A 24,652-nucleotide genomic window follows, 5' to 3' on the forward strand; every position below is an offset into this window, starting at 1 on the left:
CAAATTTTTCCAGAATGTGAGTTAAGCTGCACAGAAGTAACTGTGATAAGTTGATGGCGAGTGACAACTGTGCTGTTGTGACCAAAAAAACATGCTTTTTCATTGTGCTGTGCTGACATGCGGACTATAGTAAAAGATGGGCCGCTGTGATATCGCTGGCTGGTTTTGGACTCTCCATCTTAATTAACATTTTGTGTGCCTCCATGTTGTTTTCTGGTGCCAGAATTTATTATGGTGACATTAACTTGCGTGCACCATGCAATAAATGAAATAGAAGTTAGATGTACAAAACCATAAATACCTTAAAAGTGTTGTTGTTTCTTTATATGTCAAAAAAAAAAACAAACAAAACAAAAAAACAGGTAATACTAGTCTGAAAATCCAAAATCTTATTCCGTCTTCAATCCAAACAGTGGTTGTGCACAGAGAAGGCAAGGGGAAGGTTCAGAAACACAAAACCCAACACCAACCAGAAATGCACAGGGAACAATTAAAGAGCAGGAAAAGCTAGAAAGCATGAGGAAAATACAAGCATGCGGTTAAAAAGGTTGACAGCTGTGTCAAATGAAGACAAACTGGCAAGTGAGAAGTGAAAAGCAGGTGGTGTATATACTAAGGAGGCTAACAGAAAAGACGTGTGGCAGATAAAACACAGGTGGCACGAATGAGGGTGTGGCCAAGCAAGAAAGACAGGATGTAAAACTGGTAACTTTGTAAAAAAAAAAAAAAGACCAAGACTTACAAAATAAAGAGGAAATTGCTTAAGAGAAACCAAATATAGTGACAGAAATTCAAATTACAAAAGGTAAATTACCTTTAAGGCTGCAGTTCCAGAACATTATGATCATAGCTTGTATAAAGTACTGAAGAATTTACAAAAAATAATATGACACATCTCCAGTAAACCTTATGCATGTTCGCCTGTGTGATCCAGTGAGGTGTGTTAAGTCTTTCAGTGTGCAGCATTTGAATCTCAACCATTCAAAAACACGAGAAACTTTTTTTTCACTAAGAAATATCAACACATTTCATTTATTTATTAAATTCGAGCAGTTTTAACAGATTCTAACAGATTGGACCACTAGAAAACTTGTCAAGAAAGCTGTATATTGTTTTTTTGGAGAAGCTATTTATATATCTCTGGGTTTCAAACCATGTGTTCCCTTGCAATAAATGGCAAACGCTACAACATGGCCTTGTGAGGGGAAGGTGGTGCAAGCTGGGGTGTTGGTTGGTGCTTGAATGATGCATGCACATATTGCAGACAAGGGTAAACGCAGAGAGAGAGACAGATTTTTCCACATAAGTGCCTTCTGAGGTGCAAAAGGGGATGTGAAGGCCCTTGGCATTGGCTGGCGGGTCTAACGGACTGGAAACAAGGCTTTATATTCAGCAATTTATGGTCTCGATGCACGGAAAGGAGTATTAGAGGGAGGAGAGCAAGGAGTAGTGGTAGAGACCTTGGGAGGTGAAATGAAGGACATCATCCAAGACAAACGCTCATCACCAGACGTCAATGAGAGATGCTGGGCTAACAAAAACAAATAGGATTGCTTCGATCTCAATTTGACATGGCATTTCAGGAAAGGCTTTCCTCTGTTTTGCATTCATTCTTTTTTCTCTCTCTGACATCCATCAGCTATGTATATTACTGAGCAGAGCAACATGTCTGTTTCAGTGACAGCTAACAAGACAGATTCAAAATATAAGGGCCTATAAAAGACGATTCTCTGCAGAATCTTTGGACAGTTGCGTAATAAGAGCAAAGCGCTTGTTCTGGACATTTTGATCTAATTCAAGAAACTGAAAGCATAATGAAACAGAATTTCTCTCTTTTTTTTCAATGGCATTGCGTTACAAAATACGTAGCTGTGGTATAGCGAGATGCATGGGTTTATGTGTCTTTTCCCCCCAGTTCTCTCTCTCTCCTGTTCCCTGCTGTCTCCAGGTTTTCTGTTGGCAGACTCTCCCTATCTCTCTTGGATGACTGTGTTGGCAGGTAGTTATGAGACCAGGTGATTAATCCCCCAGGGAAGGGAAACAACATTAACCTGCCTCTCCGCATTTGCCACCACATCACCTTAGAAAAAACACACACCAGTCCAGTATATTATCCAGTAAGGGTTGGATCACAAGGACAGTGGCATTTTCCATGGAATCCTTGAAATAATTAAAACATTCAAACTTTAGCTCTTGAGTTGTGTGGCTGTGACAGTGAGACTACCACGAGTGAACAAGTGACTTCCTGATATCCCCCTAAACTTTGTAAGATTTAATTGTATTTCATTCCATTTAAATTTTAGTGATAGCCATTTCTTCAACCACTGCATGATTTGCATAAGACAATGCCTAAATATCAGGACTGAATTTTATCAGTGGTGCAGTAACATTTTCTTTACTATACCAGATTTTTTTTTCTTGTACTGTTTAAACTGAAAGCTACCTTGTGACTATGAATGATCTCTTCTAATATTAAGTACAATATATTCCCCTTAGGGGAATACCTTATCTGCTGCTTGAGCCCAGCTAAATAAGGAAAAGGATTGTTAGGAAACATGGTTCAGAAGTCTAAGCTGTAATAGGAGATCACTGACCTGTAAAAGACTGCCAGGGATAGAAAGGCTTCTCTAGAAGATAGAGGCGGTAAGTATGCCTTCCAGCACGTGCAGCACTCAGGTGGCCGATTGGAGTGGCCTTTGTAGTGATGTGTTCACTTTGTTCCAGTGGCCGGAATGTTAGGGACAGTATTTCAACAGAAAGAACTTGAACAAAGAAAAAAATTGAAAGAGCAATAAAAAACATAAAGAAGAAAAAGTGATATGTATAATTAATGACCAAAGCCAGTTCACTACATGTAGATCGGTCTTACTAACAAGTTACTGTTGAACCTTAAAACTTTTTTACTTGTAAACCTGAATAATTCTGTAATAAAAATAAATAAATAAATAGAAACTTCATCATAAGTCATAAATATAATCTTTATACTGCTTGATAAATAAAGCTTTGAGAAATACGGGGTATAAAAAAAAAACACACACAAAAAAAAACTGTGCTCAACCTGTTTAGATTTGAGAGAAAAACCTACGTTTTACTTCTGTCATCAAACTGTCAGCTGTGGGTTTTTAATGTCCTTCATGCCAGAATAACTTACTCTGAGCCTTTACCACACCCAAAAATTACCTCAGAGAAGCAAAAAAACCTTAAAATTAGGAATAACAGATCAATCATACAACATTAAATCTGAATCTGAATCTGAATCTGTAACAGTTACCTTAAATTCAACTCTAACCAGTCGTGAGGTGACAAAAAAAAAAAAAAAAAAAAAAAAAAAAAAAACAAAACTGACGCTTGTGCTCATCCTGCAGCGCAAAATCTGATTATGTGTGGACTGTTTGATCTGGATGCTTGAAGGCTTCTGCCATAAGTTATGAAACTTCCAGTAAACTGACTGTGTGTTAAATGGACTTTACTACAGTGTCAAACCAGAAGCTGCACATGTACTTTCTCTAAACAAATGGATTTATGAACGATTTATCACAAAAAGCAGCTTTTATTTATTTAATTTTACATAATATATTTTTCATTAATCTTCTTCTACCTGTCTACCTGTGCCACCCAGCTTCAGCCTAGGATTCCATCTGTCTTCCTCTCTGTTGGTGCAGATGGAGCAACATGACAAGGGCACAGGAGCCAATCCATTCCCACCTTGTCATTCGCAGGCATTTCGATCTGCCACAGCACTCTTCCATCTCGATTAGGGGTGTCCTGCAGGCGGGAGACAAGCCTGTGGATATGTATGTGCATGGTTATACATCTGTGTGTGTGTGTGTGCATGTGTCTGTGTGCATGTGCATGTGCGTGTGCGTGTGTTTGCACTGTGGAAGTTGGGGCATGTGGTCTGTAACTGAGCATGTACCACAATATCCGCCTCTCACTTCTTTTGGTCGACCACTTGTCAAAGCTATCACCATGGCCATAGTGTGGATCATTTCCCTTTTAACAACCACAATGAAATTTACTGTTCCCTGGAGATGAGGAATGTCAGCAAACAACAGACAATCTCAAGTCTGGCATTTCTGAAAACTGATGAAGTGGTATGACTCATTTGCATATTTGGTAGGAGTGGGGAGGATAGTTTGTTTTGTCAACAACACCACCTAGGGGAGGTTCACCCTCAGGGAAAAGAGAGAGACTTTAAACCACATTAGGAACGATAAAGGTCATGGAGCAAAACCACATCACAAACCACTGGTATTCATTTGAGATATATATATATATATATATATATATATATATATATATATATATATATATATATATATATATATATATATATATAAAACCACAAGATACAGATGGCCGGCCCATTACTTTCCAGAGACCTTAACTGTTTATTTAAGGTTTAGCAGTGCCATGTCCTCGTGCACTGTACCTTTATTTACAGAAAGGTGCCTGTTTCCATTTCTGATGTTTGCTTTATTTTCATTTAAATCCCTGTCGGGGAAAATATGAAGAGACAGAGTATTACAGGGATCAAGGCGCATGCACACACCCACAACACACACACTGAACTGGCCTCTACGTTCTGTTTGTCCTGATTAAATATGTTTGCTCATCTCATCAGGTGGACACAAATCTCACGAGTCCATCCTAGATAAATTACATCATAGTGTACTGTCATATTGATGTCCTTCAGAACACACTGGCTCCACTACAGTAATTGTTACAGGATATGCTGGAAATGTTGACATGTTTTTACTTTGATCTTTGTAACATTGCATGAAATTGTAAATTAAAAATACTTTGCTGATTCAAGTGGTGCAGGTTTCATAGTGCAATAAATAAGCAAAACTGGAGCCCTGCAGTGTGCAAGCTGTTAATTTATGCTTTTTTTTTTTTTTTTACATTTATCATTGACGTGTTTTTGACCTAGCAACTCCCCCTGTTCTGGTGTGGATGTTTATGTATTCTTCTAGTTTTTTTTTTTTTTTTAATTTCTTTATTCGATCCATGATGATTATAAAGAAACCTTCCTGATGGAGCATTTCTAAAGGCTTTAAAGGGCTCAATAAAATATTTATTAATAGCTTATTTACTAATACTTCATAAATTCATTTACACTGCTAATAAGAAAAGTATTTGGATTGCGAGACTGTGAAAAATGTGTGTCAGTATAAAATTTTTCTTTTCTTAGATGGTTTTAATTAAAAAAAACTGCAGGGCATCTTGACCAAAATCCAGTCATGAATTGAAGTAATTAAGAAGCTCACTAAATGATTAGGGAGTATGTTCCAAAATATGGCAACTGAGAAGTTGTTCTTTTTAATGACTTGATAGAAAATGACACTATAAACAGATCTAAATCCACAGTTGTAGCTTAAAAGCCTTTGCTTTGGTCAGAAAGAAGTATTAGGAGAATTAAAAAAGAAGACACAATAGTTTCATTGATTGATTGAAAGAAAACATACCAACAGTACAGAATAGAAAAAAGAAAAGCGAAAGTAGGTTATGTGTCCCTCTGGTCTATCTCCTTCCAGTGCTTTTAACAGCGTGCCCTTTTCAGCACAGAGCAGAGGATGATATAACTGCCTCATGACACTAGGGGGTGAAATGACCCATGTTTGAAGTGCCAACTTAAGCAGAGGGGGAGAGTCCAAAGCCACACTGAAATAAAATGTCCAGGCACTCATGAGTGGACTGAAGCCGACTGCTTTCAGCCATTTAACCAAAGTAGGAGCTGATTTAAGGGTGATACAGTTAATTAGACAGAGCAGTTGTAGACAGTTTATGTTTCTGTTCATTTATGTTCCTGATTATTAAAAAAAAGAAAGAATAACCACTTCTTGGGGTTGAAATTTGATCAGATTTGAGATCAGATCAGATCCCTTTACCAGAAACAAAGGATTAAAACCACATTGGTCTCTGCCATATGCAGTCACATGTACACCACTGTTCACAAAACGCTAATATCATGTTTATCTTTACACACATTTGTACAGGATTGTTCTGTCATTATCAAACTTGCACTTCTCAGGAAAGTATTACAAAATTCTTGTTAGTAAGTTTTAATGAAATTGACTGATTATCACAGAACGGAGCTGTCCTCTTTATTATTCGTTGGATCCGTTGTATATGGTTGATCCAGTGAGATTAAGTAGATACACTGAGAATAAAACAAGTGAACATCCAAAAAACTGGTAGTGCTTGTGTAACAAAGAGAATTTGAGCACAGTTTGGCAATTAAAGTTTAAGCTGCTCAACTGTGAATTAAAACCTCGAATGACCCAAGGCACAATATCACGCAGCTCCCACGGGAACATTTATATCCAGATCACTGATTGCCTCATTTTAGAAGGGAAAGCCACCGACCCCAGTATCAATCTTTCCGATTGGCTTAATGACAATGATTTTGACCTCATTATCCTTGCCCCCCTGACCATGTCTCTCTCTCTCTCTCCCTCACTCACTCATTTATCTCTCCCTTCTCTTTCCTTCTTTCACTGGGTGTATGACCCATATATAAGGCTGATACAGGTCTTTATTAAAAGTGGGATATTGCCCTGTCATGTAATTCTCATATGATATGAAGGAGGGTACCTTTGTGGCTGCTGGTAATTTAAGTTTAAACCATGGACCAATTGCAGTTCTGCCTACGAAGCAAAGGCACAAAGATCATGCATTTGATGCCATAACTTTAAGAGTTTACCTCATCGACTTACAGTAAACAGTGTGCTTGCAATACGACATGTTTAAATTCACTGTCCTGGCTGTCAGTGGAGAACTTTTGCGATCTGTTAACTGCACTCTTTATGGGCTTCTCACTCACACCAAGATCAGGAGATTTTATTTTCTTTTGATCATCTATTTGGTTTTCTCTTATGATAATATCAGTTTCACACACAGAACATACTACAAAGTTAACATGAGGTTAATAGTATTTTATGTCAGTGTAATTATTTCCCTTGAATGCCACATCAGTTTATTTGAATCTTTCCTTCATGCTTTCCTTAGAGAGACAATACTGGTCAAACAGTGACTGAGAGGCTGTTTGGGAGTTGTTGCCTTGCCCTCCCCATCTTCCTGGCTCTGTGGACCTGAGAGTGAAGAATATCAAAGCACTGCTTCTGACATTCCTTCAATTACAGAAATACCCAGAGCGCTCTCCAACAGCTATATTGTGAGGGGAGCTCTACTTGATACAGCGACAAGGCAACCTGACACGCTCTTTCATATTGAGTGTATTTGAGATAAAGCTTCAAGAACATATTGCATTTCAAAACGCTTTCCAAATAACTTCTTTAACACTATCTTTCTTAAACTCCTATTTATGTTGAAGTAGTGTATGCTCTCTGTCTCTTAATACCCCACAACCACCAGCCCTGTTCAGCTGGCCTTACCCTTCTCTGTCTGGTAGCCTTTTGTACAGCAGCAGAAATCATAGTCTTTTTTTTAAATTATTTACTTTTTTAATGGTTATCCTTCTCATTACTGTAGGTCAACAGTGTGTGTCCCTTTTAAATGTAACCAACTAAACTGCCTCTTTGGTAAAGTTTTTATAAGCAAATGGTAACAAAGAAAAAGAAAAAAGAAGTTTGTATACACATCATACATGTACACATGTAAACAACAAAAGTTGTGCACTGCTGTTGAAAACAAATGAACCCAAACAATGAGCTGAAAGACACATGAACGTTCCAAAAAGCGGAGGGAAATTATATAGCACAGAACAGCAATTTGTTTACAAGTGACCCGTTCAGTTTCTCCAGTCATATGAGTGACTGTCAGCATGAATTTACTGAGGGAATTTTTTATATTTTTACATAACAATAAGTCACTTATTTGAAATTAAGTTTCAACTTTTGTCACCTTCAGTAAGACTTCTGCTAAGTAGACATTTTGGCACTTTTAAGTCCATCATTCTACAGAGAGAAAGATTATTCACAGGTAGAAAACATTCAGAACAGCTGTCAGTCTTCCCAGGAGTGATGTCCCAGAAAATTTACCCCAAGGTAAGCCCATACAACACAGTTACTTTTGACCGCTCCCTTGTCTTTGTGCCAGATGTCCTTCTTGATGATGCAATCCTAAAGGGGATTTGTGTCTCTGACTGGAAATCACTACACTATGACTAGTGTAGTGATTTAACACACCAATGGCAAAAAAACAAAAAAAAAGAAAAAAAAACCCCAAGAGCTCCATGTCAGACTGTACAGGCCTCAGTTAGCATGCTGAATGTTAAATTCAGAACAGCTCAATTAGAAAAGATTGAACAACTATAACTTGTTTGGAAGGGTTGCCAGGAGAAAGCCTCTTCTTTCTAAGAAAGAACATGGCAGCACAGCTTAGGTGTACAAAGTTGCAACCAAGACAAGACCTCTGAGACAACATCTTTTGGACAGACAACAGCACAAACACCTCATGATAACTATCAACCAGTGTTGGAGGGGTGATGATTTGGGCTTGTTTCGTAGCTACAGAACATAAGCACCTTGCAGTCAATGAAATGACCATGCAGTCCTCTCTATGCCAAAGTAATCTAGAATCAAATGTGAGGTCATCTGTCCAAGAGTTAAAGCGTGGCTGAAACTGGCTCATGCAGCAGGACGATGATCTCAAGCACACCAGCAAAACTACAACAGAATGAATCAAGGGGTTGAAGTAGTCCGGACCTCAACCCAACCCAATTGAAATGCTGGGGCAGGACCTTCAGAGAGCTGTACATGAATGCATGACCACAAACCTCAATGAACTGAAGCAATACTGTAAAGAGTGGGCTAAAATTCTTCCACATTAATGTGAGCAAATGATACAGTCATATAAAACTTTAATTCAATGTATTACTGATAATGGTAGTTCTGCAAGCTGTTGAATGAGATGTACTTGGGTTCTCACACACTGCTTCAGCATTTTGGCTTAGATTTTGTCAAATAAGTATTAGCATGTAAAATTTCATGTGTTGTTGTTCATCTGGGATAGTATTTGCCTAATTTTAAGATCTAATATAGACTAGATAATGCTTTTTTTTGTGCTGCTGCATAAGTACTTGAAAGAGGGTGCAGGTTATTCTTCGCTTGACTGTATTTCCATAGACAGTGGGTACCGGGGAAGCCAGTGATCTCGGCAAACAAGCATTCCTCACATTTAAATGGTATTTCTCTTCCAGTTTTTTGGTTCTAGACAATTTTACACAGTGCTGTGATAATTAAGAAGGGTTGAGATGAGATTCGTTTTGCCCAAAGGTTTGGAAAGGTTTAAAATAATGAGATGCAGTTTTTACGTCTGTGTGGGAATGATAGCGAGCACAAATCTGACACCCCCCCCAAAAAAATAAAATAAATAAAAGATCTAAACTAAAATAAAAAAAAAAAAAAAAAAATATATATATATATATATATATATATATATATATATATATATATATATATATATATATATATATATATATATATTATATATATATATATATCAGAGTTGAAGAAGATAGTTAAGGTAAAACAAGGAGGAAACATACTTATACAGTACTGTAAATATATTCACTGTGATGCTGATGAAGGTAAGTTCTACAACTCAGAAATCTTGTTTTGCTTTGGTGTCATAAAATCTTGCCATCAGGGATAGATGACTCACAGTTAACACACCATAGCAACACACAGAGTTATTACACACATGGTGTAGCATCTGGTGCAAGAGAAATAAAACTTTAATAACAGCATTTTGTGTACTCATCATATGGTTAATGTTCTTTCTTTCTTTCTTCTTTCTTTTCTTTCTTTCTTTTTCTTTCTTTCTTTCTTTCTTTCTTTCTTTCTTTCTTTCTTTCTTCTTTCTTTTTCTTTCTTTTCTTTCTTTCTTTCTTTTCTTTCTTTCTTTCTTCTTTCTTTCTTTCTTTCTTTGTGTATAAAAAAGCTCAGTGTCTGGTGAAAGTCTTGAGTCTCCTCTCATTTCTTTCTATATTATATAGAAAATTGGAAACGTGCAGTAATTTACTGAAACATGCAAATATACATGGAAATACACAGCCTGAACTCTCTTTGGAACGCTTGTAATTTCTTTAAGTAGCCTTCAGGAATAGTTCTCCAGGCTTCTTGAAGGACATTCAAAGCTCTTGTTTGGATGTTGGATCCATTGTGTGTTTTTCAATTGAGGTATGCTTTTACTGCACTGGCAGTGTGTTTGGGATGATTGTCATGCGGAAAAATGAAGCTGCTGCCAGTCAGTGCAGCTCCAAACCACCATGTCTTACACATGGCTGTAGACACTCACTGTTGTACCTCTCTTGTGACCTCTTCGATTCATTGTGACGCAGATTTGAACCAAAATTTTAAATTTTGACCCATCACTCCATAAGACCTGTTGCCAGTGATTTTCAGTCCAATTGTTGTGTAATTTGGCATACCTTATTTTTCTTTTTGTTTTTATCCAGTACTGGTGGATACTTTGGTGGGACAGAGATGCTAAACCTAGTGGTAAGAAAGGGGGTGGGGGTCTGCGTTTATGAGCTGGAGATGATGTGGTCCTGCATGTGTTGCTATCAGTGAGAGGATGCGTTGTCCTCATATTGAATTGTTGGCAGTTGGTATGCAACCATGTTAGGTACCATGAAACTGTTGCTAGGGTACAGACTAAACATCCAGAGGCACTCTTCATAATTTCAGAAGACTTCAATCATGTTTCTCTCTCTTCCCACTTGCCTGAATTCACAGAGTCTGTTGACTGTCCTACCCTTGATCTGCTTTACGGCAATGTCAAAAAAGCTTACAGAGCTACTGTCTTACCACTACTTGGCGTGTAATCAGTTACCACCACAGAAGCCATCCTGAAGAACTCTGATCACCCACTTTATACCATCTTTATGGAACAAAAAACATCAGAAGACTCCCCTCTCTCTGTTGTAAAACAGAGGAACAGAAAGTCATTCATACCCACAGCATGATGGCTCATGAGCTATGTCAGACATATGAATTTGCCTCTGGGATCAGGAAAGTTTGTCTTTTTTCTTCTTCTTCTTCTCTCTTCTTTCTTTCCCCTTAAGGATGGCTTCTTGACTGATGTCCTTCCACTGAGACCATTTTTAGGCCTGCAATTAGTTTTTTGTCCTCCACTTGTCCACTTTCCTCAAAAATCTTAAGAACACAGTGCACACCATGCCAAGATATGCCAAGTTTAAATCTAATAGCTCTTTGGAAATAACCTCATTGGTGCAAAAATATTATTTCATGCCAAACTGTGTTATCTTTGACATTTTAGTAAATTCAACTAAAGAAGTGGGAACATATGAAATGTTTTTGCAACAGGTTTCCAGTAACAAAGTTCCTAAATATATTATATAAAATTGGTTCTGTTATATGTAGACGCAACACTGCTTCATCCCTTTAATTACTGTAGGTGCCTTTTTTATGATTGAATGATTCCTAGGTCAGTAATAAATGGTAAAAAATATTCCTCTGAAAATGGTTGAGCACAAGGACTGGACCTCTAGCCAATGTACTTTGAAAGATCTTCAGAAAGACAAGGGAACTATTGCTGAAGACCACTTTAAAAATTACAAGACATTTTGTCTTTCTAGAAGTAAAATATAAAGAAATGAGAGTAGACTCAAGATTTTTGCATAGCATTGTATTAGCAACCCTCTTTTTTGGTATTTTAGTCTTGTTTAGTCTTCTGGGACATGTACTGTATAGTTTCTCATTTAGTCTTCTGACCCTTCTGGTGCACATATAGTTTCCCATCATTGCTGACTACCACTCTGACAGCATAGTTGCTGCAGTTCTGGAGAGAAAGACAGTAATTATGCAACCAGCATCCAAAGTTTCAGCTCAAAAAGAGTGAACTCTTGTCCCCACTGAAGTCTTCTCATCCTCAAAACTTCTCTCCCCTCTTTTTCTGACAGCGCAGATCAAACAGCTTTGCACAGCATGTTATGCTGCATAGCACAAAGGACTGTGTCCCTTCTTGTGTTGAAAAGACTCCTAGGTTTCAGGGAGCTTGTCAGCTGAAATCTGTCAAAAGTACTCAGCTGGGTCTGTCGGCCTAATACCTACAGACCACAAGGGCTTACCCCAGGAATCTGGACACTTCACAAAGAAATTAACTTAGTAAATCAGAAGCTCAACGCCCTAGTTGACACCCTAACCACAGTCCCCTTTGTTTGGTCTTAGCAGTGTACACAATACACTTCTGTTTGCTCTGCTCTATTTTTCTACCCAGGAATAAGCCTGAGGGTAGGGTTTGTGTGTTCTCTGTACTCACCATCCTGTCTCTCCCTCCCCACTTAGTTGATTATGTCACGTCTTGTTTCTGTATGTAAGCAAATAGGCCTCCACTCCGAGTTCCTATTGGCTTTATCCAAGACTTTCTCTAAAGGAGGGGAGGTCCTTTAAACTGACTCAACCAGACTTCCTCAAAACTTTCCTGTGAAGGTTTGTGAGTATAACTGTCTTGTTAAACAGCTAGTGGCATGACTGTTGCAGAGCAATTCTGTGACCTGCGGTGAATGTAAGGAGGTGATCTGAAGGTGATCTGATATTATCAAAGACCGTGTTTGTTTTGGACTACATTCCTGGTGCGAATGGTAATCCTACCAGGCAGCTCCTGATGGAATGCTAACAACATTAAGGTAAAATCCATATTTCAGACTGAATGTGTTTTTTTTATATCTTCAGAATGTAAATGTTTCTAAAAGTATGCTATGATTTGTAACTGAAGGGGAAAAATGCAGGAGTAAGTCTGTGTGCCTAACATCAGCTAAAAAAGAAAAAAAATGCTACATTCTTGAACATTTCAAGCTAACCCAATTCTTTCTAAGATCAGATTGCAATATACAGTTGTCTGACCTAGGAAAACAGCCTAAAACAATTGGGAACTCCTTCTTACCACCTACATTAAAATAGAAGAATATCATCAGAAACACAGGAAAAGGAGATGAATGGGAGGAAGAAAATATTTGCTCCTTTTGGGGACCAAAACAAAACATTCTTTCACATAGAGAGACAGGACTCCTTCTTGAATTTCTTCCAGGTTTTTAGGCTAAACACAGGAGAATGTGCTCCCAAATCCTTTGAGCAATTTCTTTTAAATCGACTCTTCCATGTGGAGCAGGCAGGGAGAGCAAGAAAGAGAGAGGGACGAGTTCACTCAAAGATACTTTTGCATTCTTTGAACTCCTGTGAAGTTTGTAAAAGTTACAACACACACACACCACACACACACACACACACACACACACACACACACACACACACACACACACACACACACACACACACACACACACACAAAATAGGATCTTTCCTGTTTAAAATCTATCCAGAAATGGGATAGTCTGTGATTTGAAACGCTCCATTTCTCACCAGCCAAACACTCCCCCCCACACACAATCATATACTTGCAAAAGATTATTTTACTGCCTCTAAAACTCAAATCCCTGTGTTAGCTAAAGCAGTTTAAAAATGTTGGTATGGCCATTTGAATGGACAGAAACGTGGAGTTGAGTGCATTTCATTGATCAAAGGCATGCAGAAAATCTTACTCTGTATCTCATGGCTTTAATCATCAACACCTTTGCTTCAACTTGCCAGAAATCAACATGCAGGAAGCAAAAACTTTAGATGAATTGTGTTCAGAGATATATATTTTTAACACTCCAACTAAATAATCAAATTTGACATACATTTTGTTGTATTTAGCATGGTTATCCATATTACTTTATCATTTCTCATAATTATTTAAACTGTGACAACCTGGCAACAACCTTATTCTTCTTCTGTTTTTGTTGTGTGTGGCGTTAAACACAAGCAAGCCAGTTCCCTTGGGAAAATGAACTCAAGTCTATTTGACTGATGCCACAGACAAACCTTCTCCTTTTTCTCTCTTGTTTTTTATACAGTTAAAAATGCTTTATACTAAGCAGAATTCGTGTATGACTCATCAGTTTCACTCATTAGAGTAAATACAGTGAACCCTCGTTTATTGCAGGGGTTACGTTCCAAAAATAACCCGTGATTGGCGAAATCTGCAAAGTAGTCAGCTTTATTTTTTACAATTATTACACAGTACTATAGAACGAAATCAAAGATCAAAACCTGTTTTCAGGCCCAAGTATTTGTTTAAGAAATAAAAATAGAAATGTTTTCTTACAAATAACTATGATAGTTTTTAGAAATACTATAAAATAATAATTTTAATAATCAACCAACGAGGTTGGACACATTGTGACTCACGCGTATTTCACAGTTCGTCTGACTGTGCCTCTTCTTGCTGACTCTGCTCCGCTGTAGCGTCTTTTTCTACTGAAGGCGCTGGACAAAGGAGATTGATTGACGGCCAATCAGGATGCAGAACACAATGGGTGTTTACACACTGTAAAAAAAAAAAAAAAGCATAAAAAACTGCACTAAAAAAAATCCGCAAAACAGCGAGGCCGTGAAAGATGAAGTGCATTATAGCGAAGTTTTACTGTAAAGTTAATACATACATACAGAGTTAACTGCAGGCTCACTGGATTCAACAACAGATATTCTGTAAATGAACTAATGAAGGGTTCTGGGTGGTTCTTTGAAAAAAAATCGATTGTCTTTGAAACAACAGATCGTGGGTTGAAGTCATAACTGAAGAGACTGCAGAACTAGAAGGTAACATTGCAGATACTGAGGATAGCTCCAAGTACCTTGGAATCCCACAGGCAAATGGAAACCACGAAGAGGATGCTGGGAAAACTGCGACTGCCAAATACCTGCAGAGAGTAAGGAAAGTCCTGAAGAGTCAGCTGAAGGGGAAGACCAAGATCCGGGCAATCAACACCCACACCCTGCCAGTTGTCAGATACCCTGCTGGAATAATAAGCTGACAAAAGGAGCAGAAGGAAGCCACTGACATCAAGACAAGAAAGCTTCTTATCATGTGTGGAGGGTTCACCCCAAGTCCAACACTCTGAGACTGTACACTATGTGGACGCAAGGAGCCCAAGGACGAGTGAGTGCCAGAACCACTACTGAGGATGAGACAACAAAGATCCATGAGTACATCAGGAAGATACCACAACTGATCATGTGCCTAGGGACTACCTCAGGCAACAGAAACCCGAGAAAGAAGAGGAGCAAGAACAGGAACCATCATGGAAGGACAGCCATGTAGCCCCAGCAGATAGAAGAAGTGGCTGATATCTAAAAATCCTATCAATGGCTGAACAAAGATGGGCTGAAAGACAGCGCAGAGGCACTAATCATGGCAGCACAGGAACAAGTTCTAAGCACCAGCTCAAGAGAAGCTGGGGTCTACCACACCAAGGCAGATCCCAGGTGCAGGCTGTATAGAGATGCCCCTGAGACAATCCAGCACATAACAGCAGGGTGCAAGGTACTGGCAGGCAGACAGGACATACATAGAAAGCCATATCCAAGTAGCTGGCATAGTATACAGGAACATCTGTGCCAAGTATGACCTGGAAGTTCTGAGGTCAGGATATTCCCCCAAGGGTGGTTGAGAATGACAAAACTAAGATTCTGTGGGACTTCCAGATACAGACGGACAAACTGGTGATGACTAACCAAACGGACATAGCAGTGGTCCCAAATCCTAGCAGTGGTAGACAAGCAGAGGAAGAAGGCCATAGTGATAGATTCTGCAATACCAATTGACAATAACATTAGGAAGAAATACCAAGGGCTGAGAGAAGCATGCTACTGTATTAGCTTTGTACAGTACCAAGCACTCCAGTATGTTTGTGTGGGGCATTGAGTCGTAGGCTTTCTTGTAGTCAGTCCAGGTGTGGTTCAGGTTGGTATGCCTGGTCGTGGAGTCCTGGTATACTGCTACTGTCAGCCAGTAGCTGTTGCTTTGTTTCTCTGGTGTTACTTCCAGTGCCTTTTTAAGCTGTGCTCATGCATTGACTCATGCGCCTACTCAGCTTGGTTGCTATGATGCCTGAGAGGAGCTTCCATTTTGTAGAGGCAGGTAATTGGCTGGTAGTTTGATGGTGTTGTACCCTTGTGAAGATTCTTCAAGATTAGAATTTTTCTGCCCTGTGTTAACAGTCAAGATGAGTACCAGTTATTAGCAGCCCACTTATTTATACTTCCAGGTATTCATGGAGTAAATGGATTGGTTCTTAGATGGTGATTTTCTACTCTACTTGAATACTCAAAATGCTTTATACAACATGTCTCATTCACAACCATTCACACACATACAGGCACCTTTTTCTATGTCTAAATGCTTTCTATGTAACACTCACACACAGTCACACTCCAATGAACACATCGGGGACAACTCTGTTTAGTATCTTACCCAAGGACACTTTGGCATACAGACTGAAGCAACCAGGGTTCAAACCACCAACCTTCTGATTAGTAGATGACCTGCTTTTCCTCCTGAGCCACAGCCACCAACAAATCTGTTAGCTGCTTCAGTGAGTAGGTGTAAATCATGCCCAGTGCTGGTGTGGCCCTCATTCCTTCATTCCAGATTCTTGTTGTTGGATGTTTGCCTTTGTGATTCAATTCAATTCAGTTAAATTTATTTATATATTTATATATATAATATTTATTTATATATTTATACAATTCACAACAAACAGTTGCCTCAAGGCGCTTTGTATTGTAAGTTAAAGACCCTACAATAATTACAGTTGACAGGTTCTTGTTCTGTAAGGTTGCTGTAGTCTGCTCTAAGGTCCACCGGCCATCGGCCGTTTGGCATTCATGTTGTGTGACACCTCCCAGATGTTCTTCCAGTATTGTTCAGTATCATCTTAGTGGGTCTTGCCTCATGCTATTGTTCTCAGAGTGCTGAGAGTACACCCTGGATTGGTCTTTGCTGAACAGGCCATTTATTCTCTTGGCCTTTGCGTCTCTATTGTATGTCTTTAACCTAGTGTCCAGAGCTGTAAGTCTTTGTTTGGCAGTATCTAGAGCCTCAGCTATGGGCAGCTTATTTTTCCCCTTATTCAACCCTTCTGCACTCTCTTTTGGACAACTAACAGCTTTCTGATTTTGGCTTCCATCCTTCTTCTCCACAGGGACTTTTCTCTATATACATTCTTGATCTTATATCCAAGTATTTCTCGGATTATTTTAGCAGTGACATGTATGAGCTCATTGGTTTCAGTGATACTGGTAGTGGGGATTGTACGTAGAGTGGTGTTCATGCCCTGTAAGTGTTCACATTTGTAAGCATCTCATTTAATATTACTTTGCCAGTGAGCCGGGGGAGCCATGGCCTTGGTTATGTGACTACCTTGAGCCTGGCCACAATCTTCATCCTGTCATTTGGATCATTTGATCCAGAGATTTTGGGTTTTGTTATCATTCATGTGTTGTGATGAGTTTGCCTTCCTGTTTTATTTTGGTAATACTTCTGATGTGTTTTACGTCTGGGTTAACTTCCCCTTTAATAATTATGTTGGTTGTTCCCAGCCACGTGCCCTTCTATTTCCCATCCTCTCATTATCCTGAAGTGCATTTAGTGTCTCAGTTTCCCTTTCTGCTTTGTCACATTCAACTGAACTCAACAAAAAAATCACATTAAAACTGCAAAATGTCTGAATTAGGTGGTTTTAAGGATGAAGATAGGGAGAGTCTCTTCTGCCTTAAGTATTCTCTGTTTACCCTTCTTATTTATATTTTTTGTTATTATATTTACTGCTGTGTGTCAAAAGTAATCATTGCTGTGTTATTTATTAATTTCAGGATTCTTTCATCAGCATTGGCAAGAGCTTCACATAATATTACTTTTTGAGGTGAGCGCTCTTTCATAATGAGAGACAGATTGACAGAATTGCAGCAGAAAACTCAAGAGTTTTCTGCGGTTACAACTGAGAACACCAATCCTTTCTCAGCGGATGATGGTGATGATGACTCTGTGGTGCTTGGGGTCATAAAGCCACAAGCTGTGGTGTTTGAGGAGGAGCCAGTCATTCAGGATTTTCTGTCAGAGGTTGAGCATATACGAGATGACCTTGCAGTGCTGGAATCAGAGGTAAAAATGACTTGACCACACTTATTTTATTTCTGTATTTTTATGTTTTTACAGGATATTTACAGGCTATTACTTACTATGTTACTAACGTGTTTTGCCTAATCTTACCTACAAACAGGTCCTTAAGTTCACTCAACAGCAAAAGACCTTGGTGGCAACCATGCGCCGTTTCAGTGTGATGAAGAAAGAGAGCAGCATAACACGAGACATAAAGCTCCAGGCTGAAAGCCTCCACCGCCGTTTAGACAACCTTTCAAAACAGGTCCAAAGAACTAAGGAGCAAGGACCCACAGCTGTTTTAACAAGAATACAAGGCTTGCAACATGCAGCACTGCACCGCCGATTCCAGCAGGTCTGGAGTATAATCCTGTTGACCCTTTTGCCGTTTGTTTGGTTCTTTCTTTCTTTCTTTCTTTCTTTCTTTCTTTCTTTCTTTCTTTCTTTCTTTCTTTCTTTTCTTTCTTTCTTTCTTTCTTTCTTTCTTTCTTCTTTTCTTTCTTTCTTTTCTTTCTTTCTTTCTACAAGACTTAATTTTTTCGAAACTTTAGTAAACTCTCCTACTGTCACAAAGAATAAGGCATTATCCGTTATATATATATAAAATCTAATTTCATTCAAAATATCATCAGAGCAACTGGTGTGGAAAATGTAATTGTTCAGTTACAACACTTTATGTATAATCTTTCTATGATAAGAAGTGAAGATGTGCAGTAAATGGATGGAACACCCGATTCTATATATACAATCTTCGCCTTTTTTCACTTTCTTTTGGCTATAATTATTTCAGGTAATGCGTGAGTATAATGAAGGCCTGCTGACCAAGCAAGAGCGCTGTAAGCACTTCATTATCCGGCAGCTGGAGGTATCAGGAAAAAATGTGACAGAGGAGGAGGTGGATGAGATGGTTGCCACAGGAAAATGGGAGGTCTTCAATGAGAACCTGCTGAATGATCCGAATCACACAGACACAATATCTGAGATTGACAGCGACACAAGGTGAGGGGAGCACAAACAAGTCACTGAACCAAGGCTATGACAACAGCTGATTCCTGAAGGCAGCTAAAATGACTGTTCATGGCAAATAAACCACGTCTGTGCTACAAATTTGCTCCTTGCTATATGGGATCAACTGTGAAAGCTAAGCACATTGAAGCTGGCCTAAGCCCCAGCTCTGGTGAAATTTTGATTTGCTTTTTCCATTAATCCTGCTAACAAACAGACAAACCTAAGCAATCATGTAACCTCTGTGAGGGAGGTAATAAACATTTTTTAATTTTTTTTAATAAATACACCATGTCCCACTGACACAACTGGGTAAAGAAGGGGGAAAGGGTTGTACTGTTTTTTATTCTAGACATTTGTCAGAGAGTCGTGTAGACCTGGGACACCAGGTGAATAAAACTGACTCCTTGAGAATAGAAAGAAGCAGTGGTCTCTGTCCTAACAAACACCTTTACAGCCACTCTTGAATACAAAGAGATGTGTTAGTGAATCAGGACATTAATCACTAAGTATATAAAAGTCAAATGAGGATCTTGAGTATTTCCTATGTTTCAGGTTGTGTTCTTCCTCGGTCTGATCCGTCACTGGATCTTAAATCTTCAGGTCCTCTTTCTTGTCATCTGACTAATGTCCTTCATATCTATAACACTAATCCCACTATCCTTCTCCACCAACAGGAGTTGTTGAGCCTGGAGAACAATATGAAGGAACTGCGGGATCTCTTCGTGGACATTTTCATGGTGGTGGAGGAACAGGGGGCCTTTATTGAACACATCCAGACCAATGTAGAGAGGACACAGGATTATGTGGCTGCAACTAATGAGAAGTTCAAGACAGCTGCCAGGTATAAGAAGAAGAACCCAATTCGTCAGCTTTGCTGTTGCTGTTGCCCTCCTTGGAGATGCTGCTTGTAATATATAAAAGAATTTGAATTACTATTTATTGTAAATATGATTTTTTTTTTCATCTTACCTATTGGAAGTAAGCAACACTGAATTTCAGTACCATTAAAGTGACGGCAAAGGTACTGCGCTCTTGGCTGTTGAACAGAGCAACAGTGAAGACAGATTCAACAGAGCATAGAAACCAATTAGGGGGAATGGGCCAGAATTGGTATGGGAGGCACCTATTTCATTCAAGAGGATGTGAAGCGACTGCTATTAGAAGAGACAGTTCAGCGAGTACTTCTCACCAACACTGTTGCTTATTGGAGACCTTCACTGTCATCTGACAGAGGTCACAAACAAGGGGAAGCCACTGACACTGCTAGGGTCAGCAAGAGCAATATTTCACCATTTTTCTAAAAGACCTTCTCGTCCTGCCACAGGAACGCTGGTTAATGAGGGCTTGTTTTTTTTTAATACAGTATGCACACTTTAAAATGTATTTTATTTTCTTTTGAGTACAAACTAAAACGTACTTTAAGAGTGGTATTGAGCCATTAGCTATTCACTTCATTTTTGGTCCACATGCTGATGGAAAAAAAATAAGTTGTTTTACAATTAGTCATTAGTCTCATTTGCATTACAAAGTAAGATCATTTTCAGTGAAAAAAAAAATTTAATTAATTTATGCAGTTTCACATAGGCAGATATTTAAAAAAAATTTGAATAATAATGAGGTTTAATCAAAAATATTTCTGTCATAATGACAAAACTGCAGGAACTCATTGAAGCCATTTGTCTAAAATAAGACAGAAAATTACATTGCAGGAAATTCATTAAATTCTTTATATGTTTTGCATTTTGAGTGTTATCAGTTCTTTTGGAACGGTTTCATTGTTCAGATGAAAATCTGGCATTCATATGCATCACATTTAACTAGACTAACAGACTGCAGAAAAGGGAGCTGATTTTGAGGAAGTAACAGGAGTTTTACTGGGAACATGCTGACTGAAAAATCGAAGCAGCAGACGCACACATGATGATAAGTAATGATCCTACTTTTCCACATTTACTTACGTTGACTGTATAATATTAACTAAAAATCCCTGCTCAGATCATGGCAAAGGAAGCAGTAAGTGACGTATTGAGTAATTAAATAGTTATCCCTATCTCTGGAATAGATGAAACTAGCCTCTATCTGTCCACAGTGCCAGTGATGTTCCTCTGTGAGTCACTGACCCATTGTCTCAGGTATCCAGGTCAAAATACAGGTGAACTGGGTGGGCCAGAACTAGGCTGGAAAATCTGGTTTGTCTACCATCCCAGGATAATTTCCATACAACAATCCCATAATCCTGTAGGGAAGACTGTGTGTAAACATAGCCTTTAACTCCTAGCGTGTGGTAAGATGACATGCCTTGGTCAAATAGTTGTCTGTTTAAACAGGTTTATAAAAACACTACAGTTATATGATCATTTTAACTGTAGCTTTATATGAAGAGTAAAAAGTGTCACATTGATCTTAAAGAGTTCCAAAAATGACCTTTAATAAATCTGTTCAGTCAACTCCGTCTTTTCACAAGTCGTCTTCTAAAGAAACACTGCCTGTCAATTGACTTTGCTGTTATTACACTAAGATTTACAAGGAGAACAGGGTGCGACGTGAGATGTTTGATGACTTCTTCTATCTGACTGAGAAAGTCTTTTCCTTAATCTAATCTTCTGAGTTGTACATCAGTCTTTCCAATATTAAAAAGACATTTTGAAACCAAGACATTAATGCATGAAATATTTAAATTTAATCATGTATATCAAATAACAATACACAGTAGTGCACAGTTTATTCCTTTACCCTGACGCAGTGAGGAAAAATGAGGCACTGCTGCAAATTGCAGGGTTCCTGAACAGCAACAATGCCATCCAGTGTTCACTAAGATAATTACCAGTTTAAAAAAATGTATCACTTAATAGGACAGGGCATATGATTGCATAACTATGTAGTTATGAAAGTGCTGGCACGCAAAATAAACAGCAGACATTTTTCTCCTAAAAGTTATAGACATATATTGATGCAGTGTTTTTAATGCAAATATTACTCAGTACTTGACAGTACAATGCCTCAGCTTCCGTTGTTTAAGCCATGGTAAATTCAATTCAGTTAAATACAAGTTTATTTATATAGCACCAAATCACAACAGTCATCTCATGGTGCTTTATATTGTAAGGTAAAGACCGTACAATAATTACAGAAAAAAACCCAACAGTCAAAACGACCCCCTATGAGCGAGCATTTGGTGACAGTGTGAAGGAAAAACACCCTTTTAACAGGAAGAAACCTCCATCAGAATCAGGCTCAGGGAGGGGCAGGGGGAGGGGGAGGGAGACAGGACAAAACACAAGTTGTGGAAGAGAGCCAGAAATTAATAACTCATGATTAAATGCAGAGTGGTGTATAAATGCATAGAGAGTGAAAAATGGTACAGTAAATGAAAAAGAAACACTCAGTGCATCATGAGAACCTCCCCAGCAGCCTAGGTCTATTACAGCATAACTAAGGGATGGTTCAGGGTCACCTGATCTAGCCCTAATTAACTAAGGATGATCAAAAAGGAAAGTTTAAAGCCTAATCTTAAAATAAAGAGGGTGTCTGACTCCCAAATCCAAACTGGCAGCAGGTTCCACAGAAGAGGGGCCTGTAAAGGCTATGAGGTCATTGAGATAAGGTGGGGCCTGATTAATCACAGCCTTATGTGTAAGAAGGATTTTTCATTCAAGCCTGGATTTAACAGGGAGCCAATGAAGAGAAGCCACTATGGGAGAAATACGTTTTCTCTTTGTAGTCCCTGTCAGTAAATGTAAACAGTTGTCAGCAAACTCTAGGAAGAGAATACCTGGGATACCCCCCTCATAATTCTAAACTGGTTAAGCGGTAAACAAAAAAGATGGATGAATGTATTCATACAGCATCAGTGATTGTGAAACTTTTTAGTTACTGTACTTGTATCTCATACTACTCTACCATCCCTATGGAGCAATGCAAATAAATCCATATTCATCTGTCATTATATAGAAATATGCATCATGGTCATTGATGCAATGTAAACTGTGAATTAAAGAAAGCAGAAAATCTGTTGGAGTGCAACACACCAACACCACAGCACCAGGGATTAAGCAGCGGGGGCAGACCTGAGACAGTTGGTTTTCTATAAGTAGCCCATGACAACAGCAGGGCACTAGAGAGCAGTTATCAGTTCATAAACCTCTGGACATCAATTCAGACTCAACAGCTTTTATCCAAAACTCAGTCTGCTGCTTTCTTTCCCTCCCAGCAAAGACCTGCTTCGCATTCAAAAGGTTTCACTCTGTGGGAACTGCTCTGTACAACAAATGTTTTCAAATGTTCAGACGGTTCACTGTGGATTTATCTTGTTTACCCCCAATACTGAAGTCCTTATCCAATATTTCATCTGTAACCCTCTAGCCTGAAACCAATGTAAAGTTTGTTCCTTTTAGACAAATCAGATTTTCTTAGACACTGTGGCTGGACCTGCTCCACCAGACCTGCACATTCAGCTGTTCCCAGAAGTGTTGACCAAGTCCATCCTATCTACTTTCCCAAAGGAGGACATGTTTCCCACTAGTTTTGTGTAATATATAAAGTAGGACTTTTGGTTTTTGTTATTGTTTTTATATTCTTTGCAAATATCAGGTAGGTAATGCAGGTAATGGTAGGTAATATTTGTGTTCTTTTAATTTGATGCTCATGCAATTCTTGGTGCTATGATTGTGCTTCCTACCCATTTATTATGGTAACCACACATTCATTGTGAATACCTTTACTCAATTGCCCAACATGACCCATCAGTCATGTCTGATTTAACAATAATGCGAACAATAGAAGCACATGAGTATTTACAATGCTAATGACGGCTGACAGGGCTGCAGTGACGTCTGAATGTGGTTATGTACTGTACATATTTCTTGTGTCTGGCCTGTCAGTCACAACATAGATCCCAAAGACTTTCTCCAAATGTCTGTAGAACATCAAAGCAGCCCTCCGGTGAATAACACCAGCTGTGGTTATAGAGAGCTGACATTACTTTACAGCCTGGTTTTATCACACCCATCAAAATCTGAGCAGAGATATCACTGCCCTAAGAAACACATAAATCACACAAGAAACTGTACTGTCAGAATGGCACCTCCAGTAGAAATGAATGTGGCTGATAATTTCATAGCAGTGTTGTTTGGGTTCTCTGACGAGATAGAAAAGTCCAGTTTGAGATGGTGTTTAACTATTTTTTTGACCTTATTTTATATCATATCTGTACACTACTGTATTGTCATGAATCTGAAGTCAGCACTACTATTGATTTGAAACCGGGCTGGTTTTAGTCGGCTATGTTGGGATGGACTTGGAAAAATAATACTGTAGGTGAGTATCTTGGGATGTATGCCAGCATAGGTTTGAAACAGGAAATGAACAGTGCTTTGTTTGCCCATCAAACTGCCTTATTCATAATCTGACTTTCTGTCTGTATACTTGATTCATACTTATTACAAGGACTTGAGAGAATTATCAGAATGAAAGAGGATGTTCCCCCACAGTCATTTTTTTATGGCAGGTCAGTCTTAATTAAAAAACAAAACAACACTGGAGGCCCTGACTGCCTGTGAGCTCACAGGTAAACTGGTCTGAAAGACCAAAGTCATAATTTATCACTGCCTTCATGGAGTAGGATTTGTAGCAGTTGGTTAGAGAAGTGACTTTTCAGCTTTTATTCCACCCATCA

General features: G+C 38.7%; 1 protein-coding gene across 1 annotated transcript; it reads left to right on the top strand.

Annotated features, from left to right (window-relative positions):
- Positions 1–12,409: 12,409 nt before the first annotated feature.
- Positions 12,410–20,718, top strand: stx19 (syntaxin 19). Its single transcript, XM_030758754.1, is given in 5 exon segments — positions 12,410–12,616; positions 17,685–17,973; positions 18,092–18,325; positions 18,761–18,988; positions 19,656–20,718. Coding segments are annotated over 4 exon segments (918 nt in total). The 5' UTR covers positions 12,410–12,616; positions 17,685–17,751; the 3' UTR covers positions 19,890–20,718.
- The last annotated feature ends 3,934 nt before the right edge of the window (positions 20,719–24,652 follow it).

This window comes from Archocentrus centrarchus, chromosome 21 (assembly GCF_007364275.1).
Source record: "Archocentrus centrarchus isolate MPI-CPG fArcCen1 chromosome 21, fArcCen1, whole genome shotgun sequence".
NCBI classification, from domain to species: domain Eukaryota; kingdom Metazoa; phylum Chordata; class Actinopteri; order Cichliformes; family Cichlidae; genus Archocentrus; species Archocentrus centrarchus.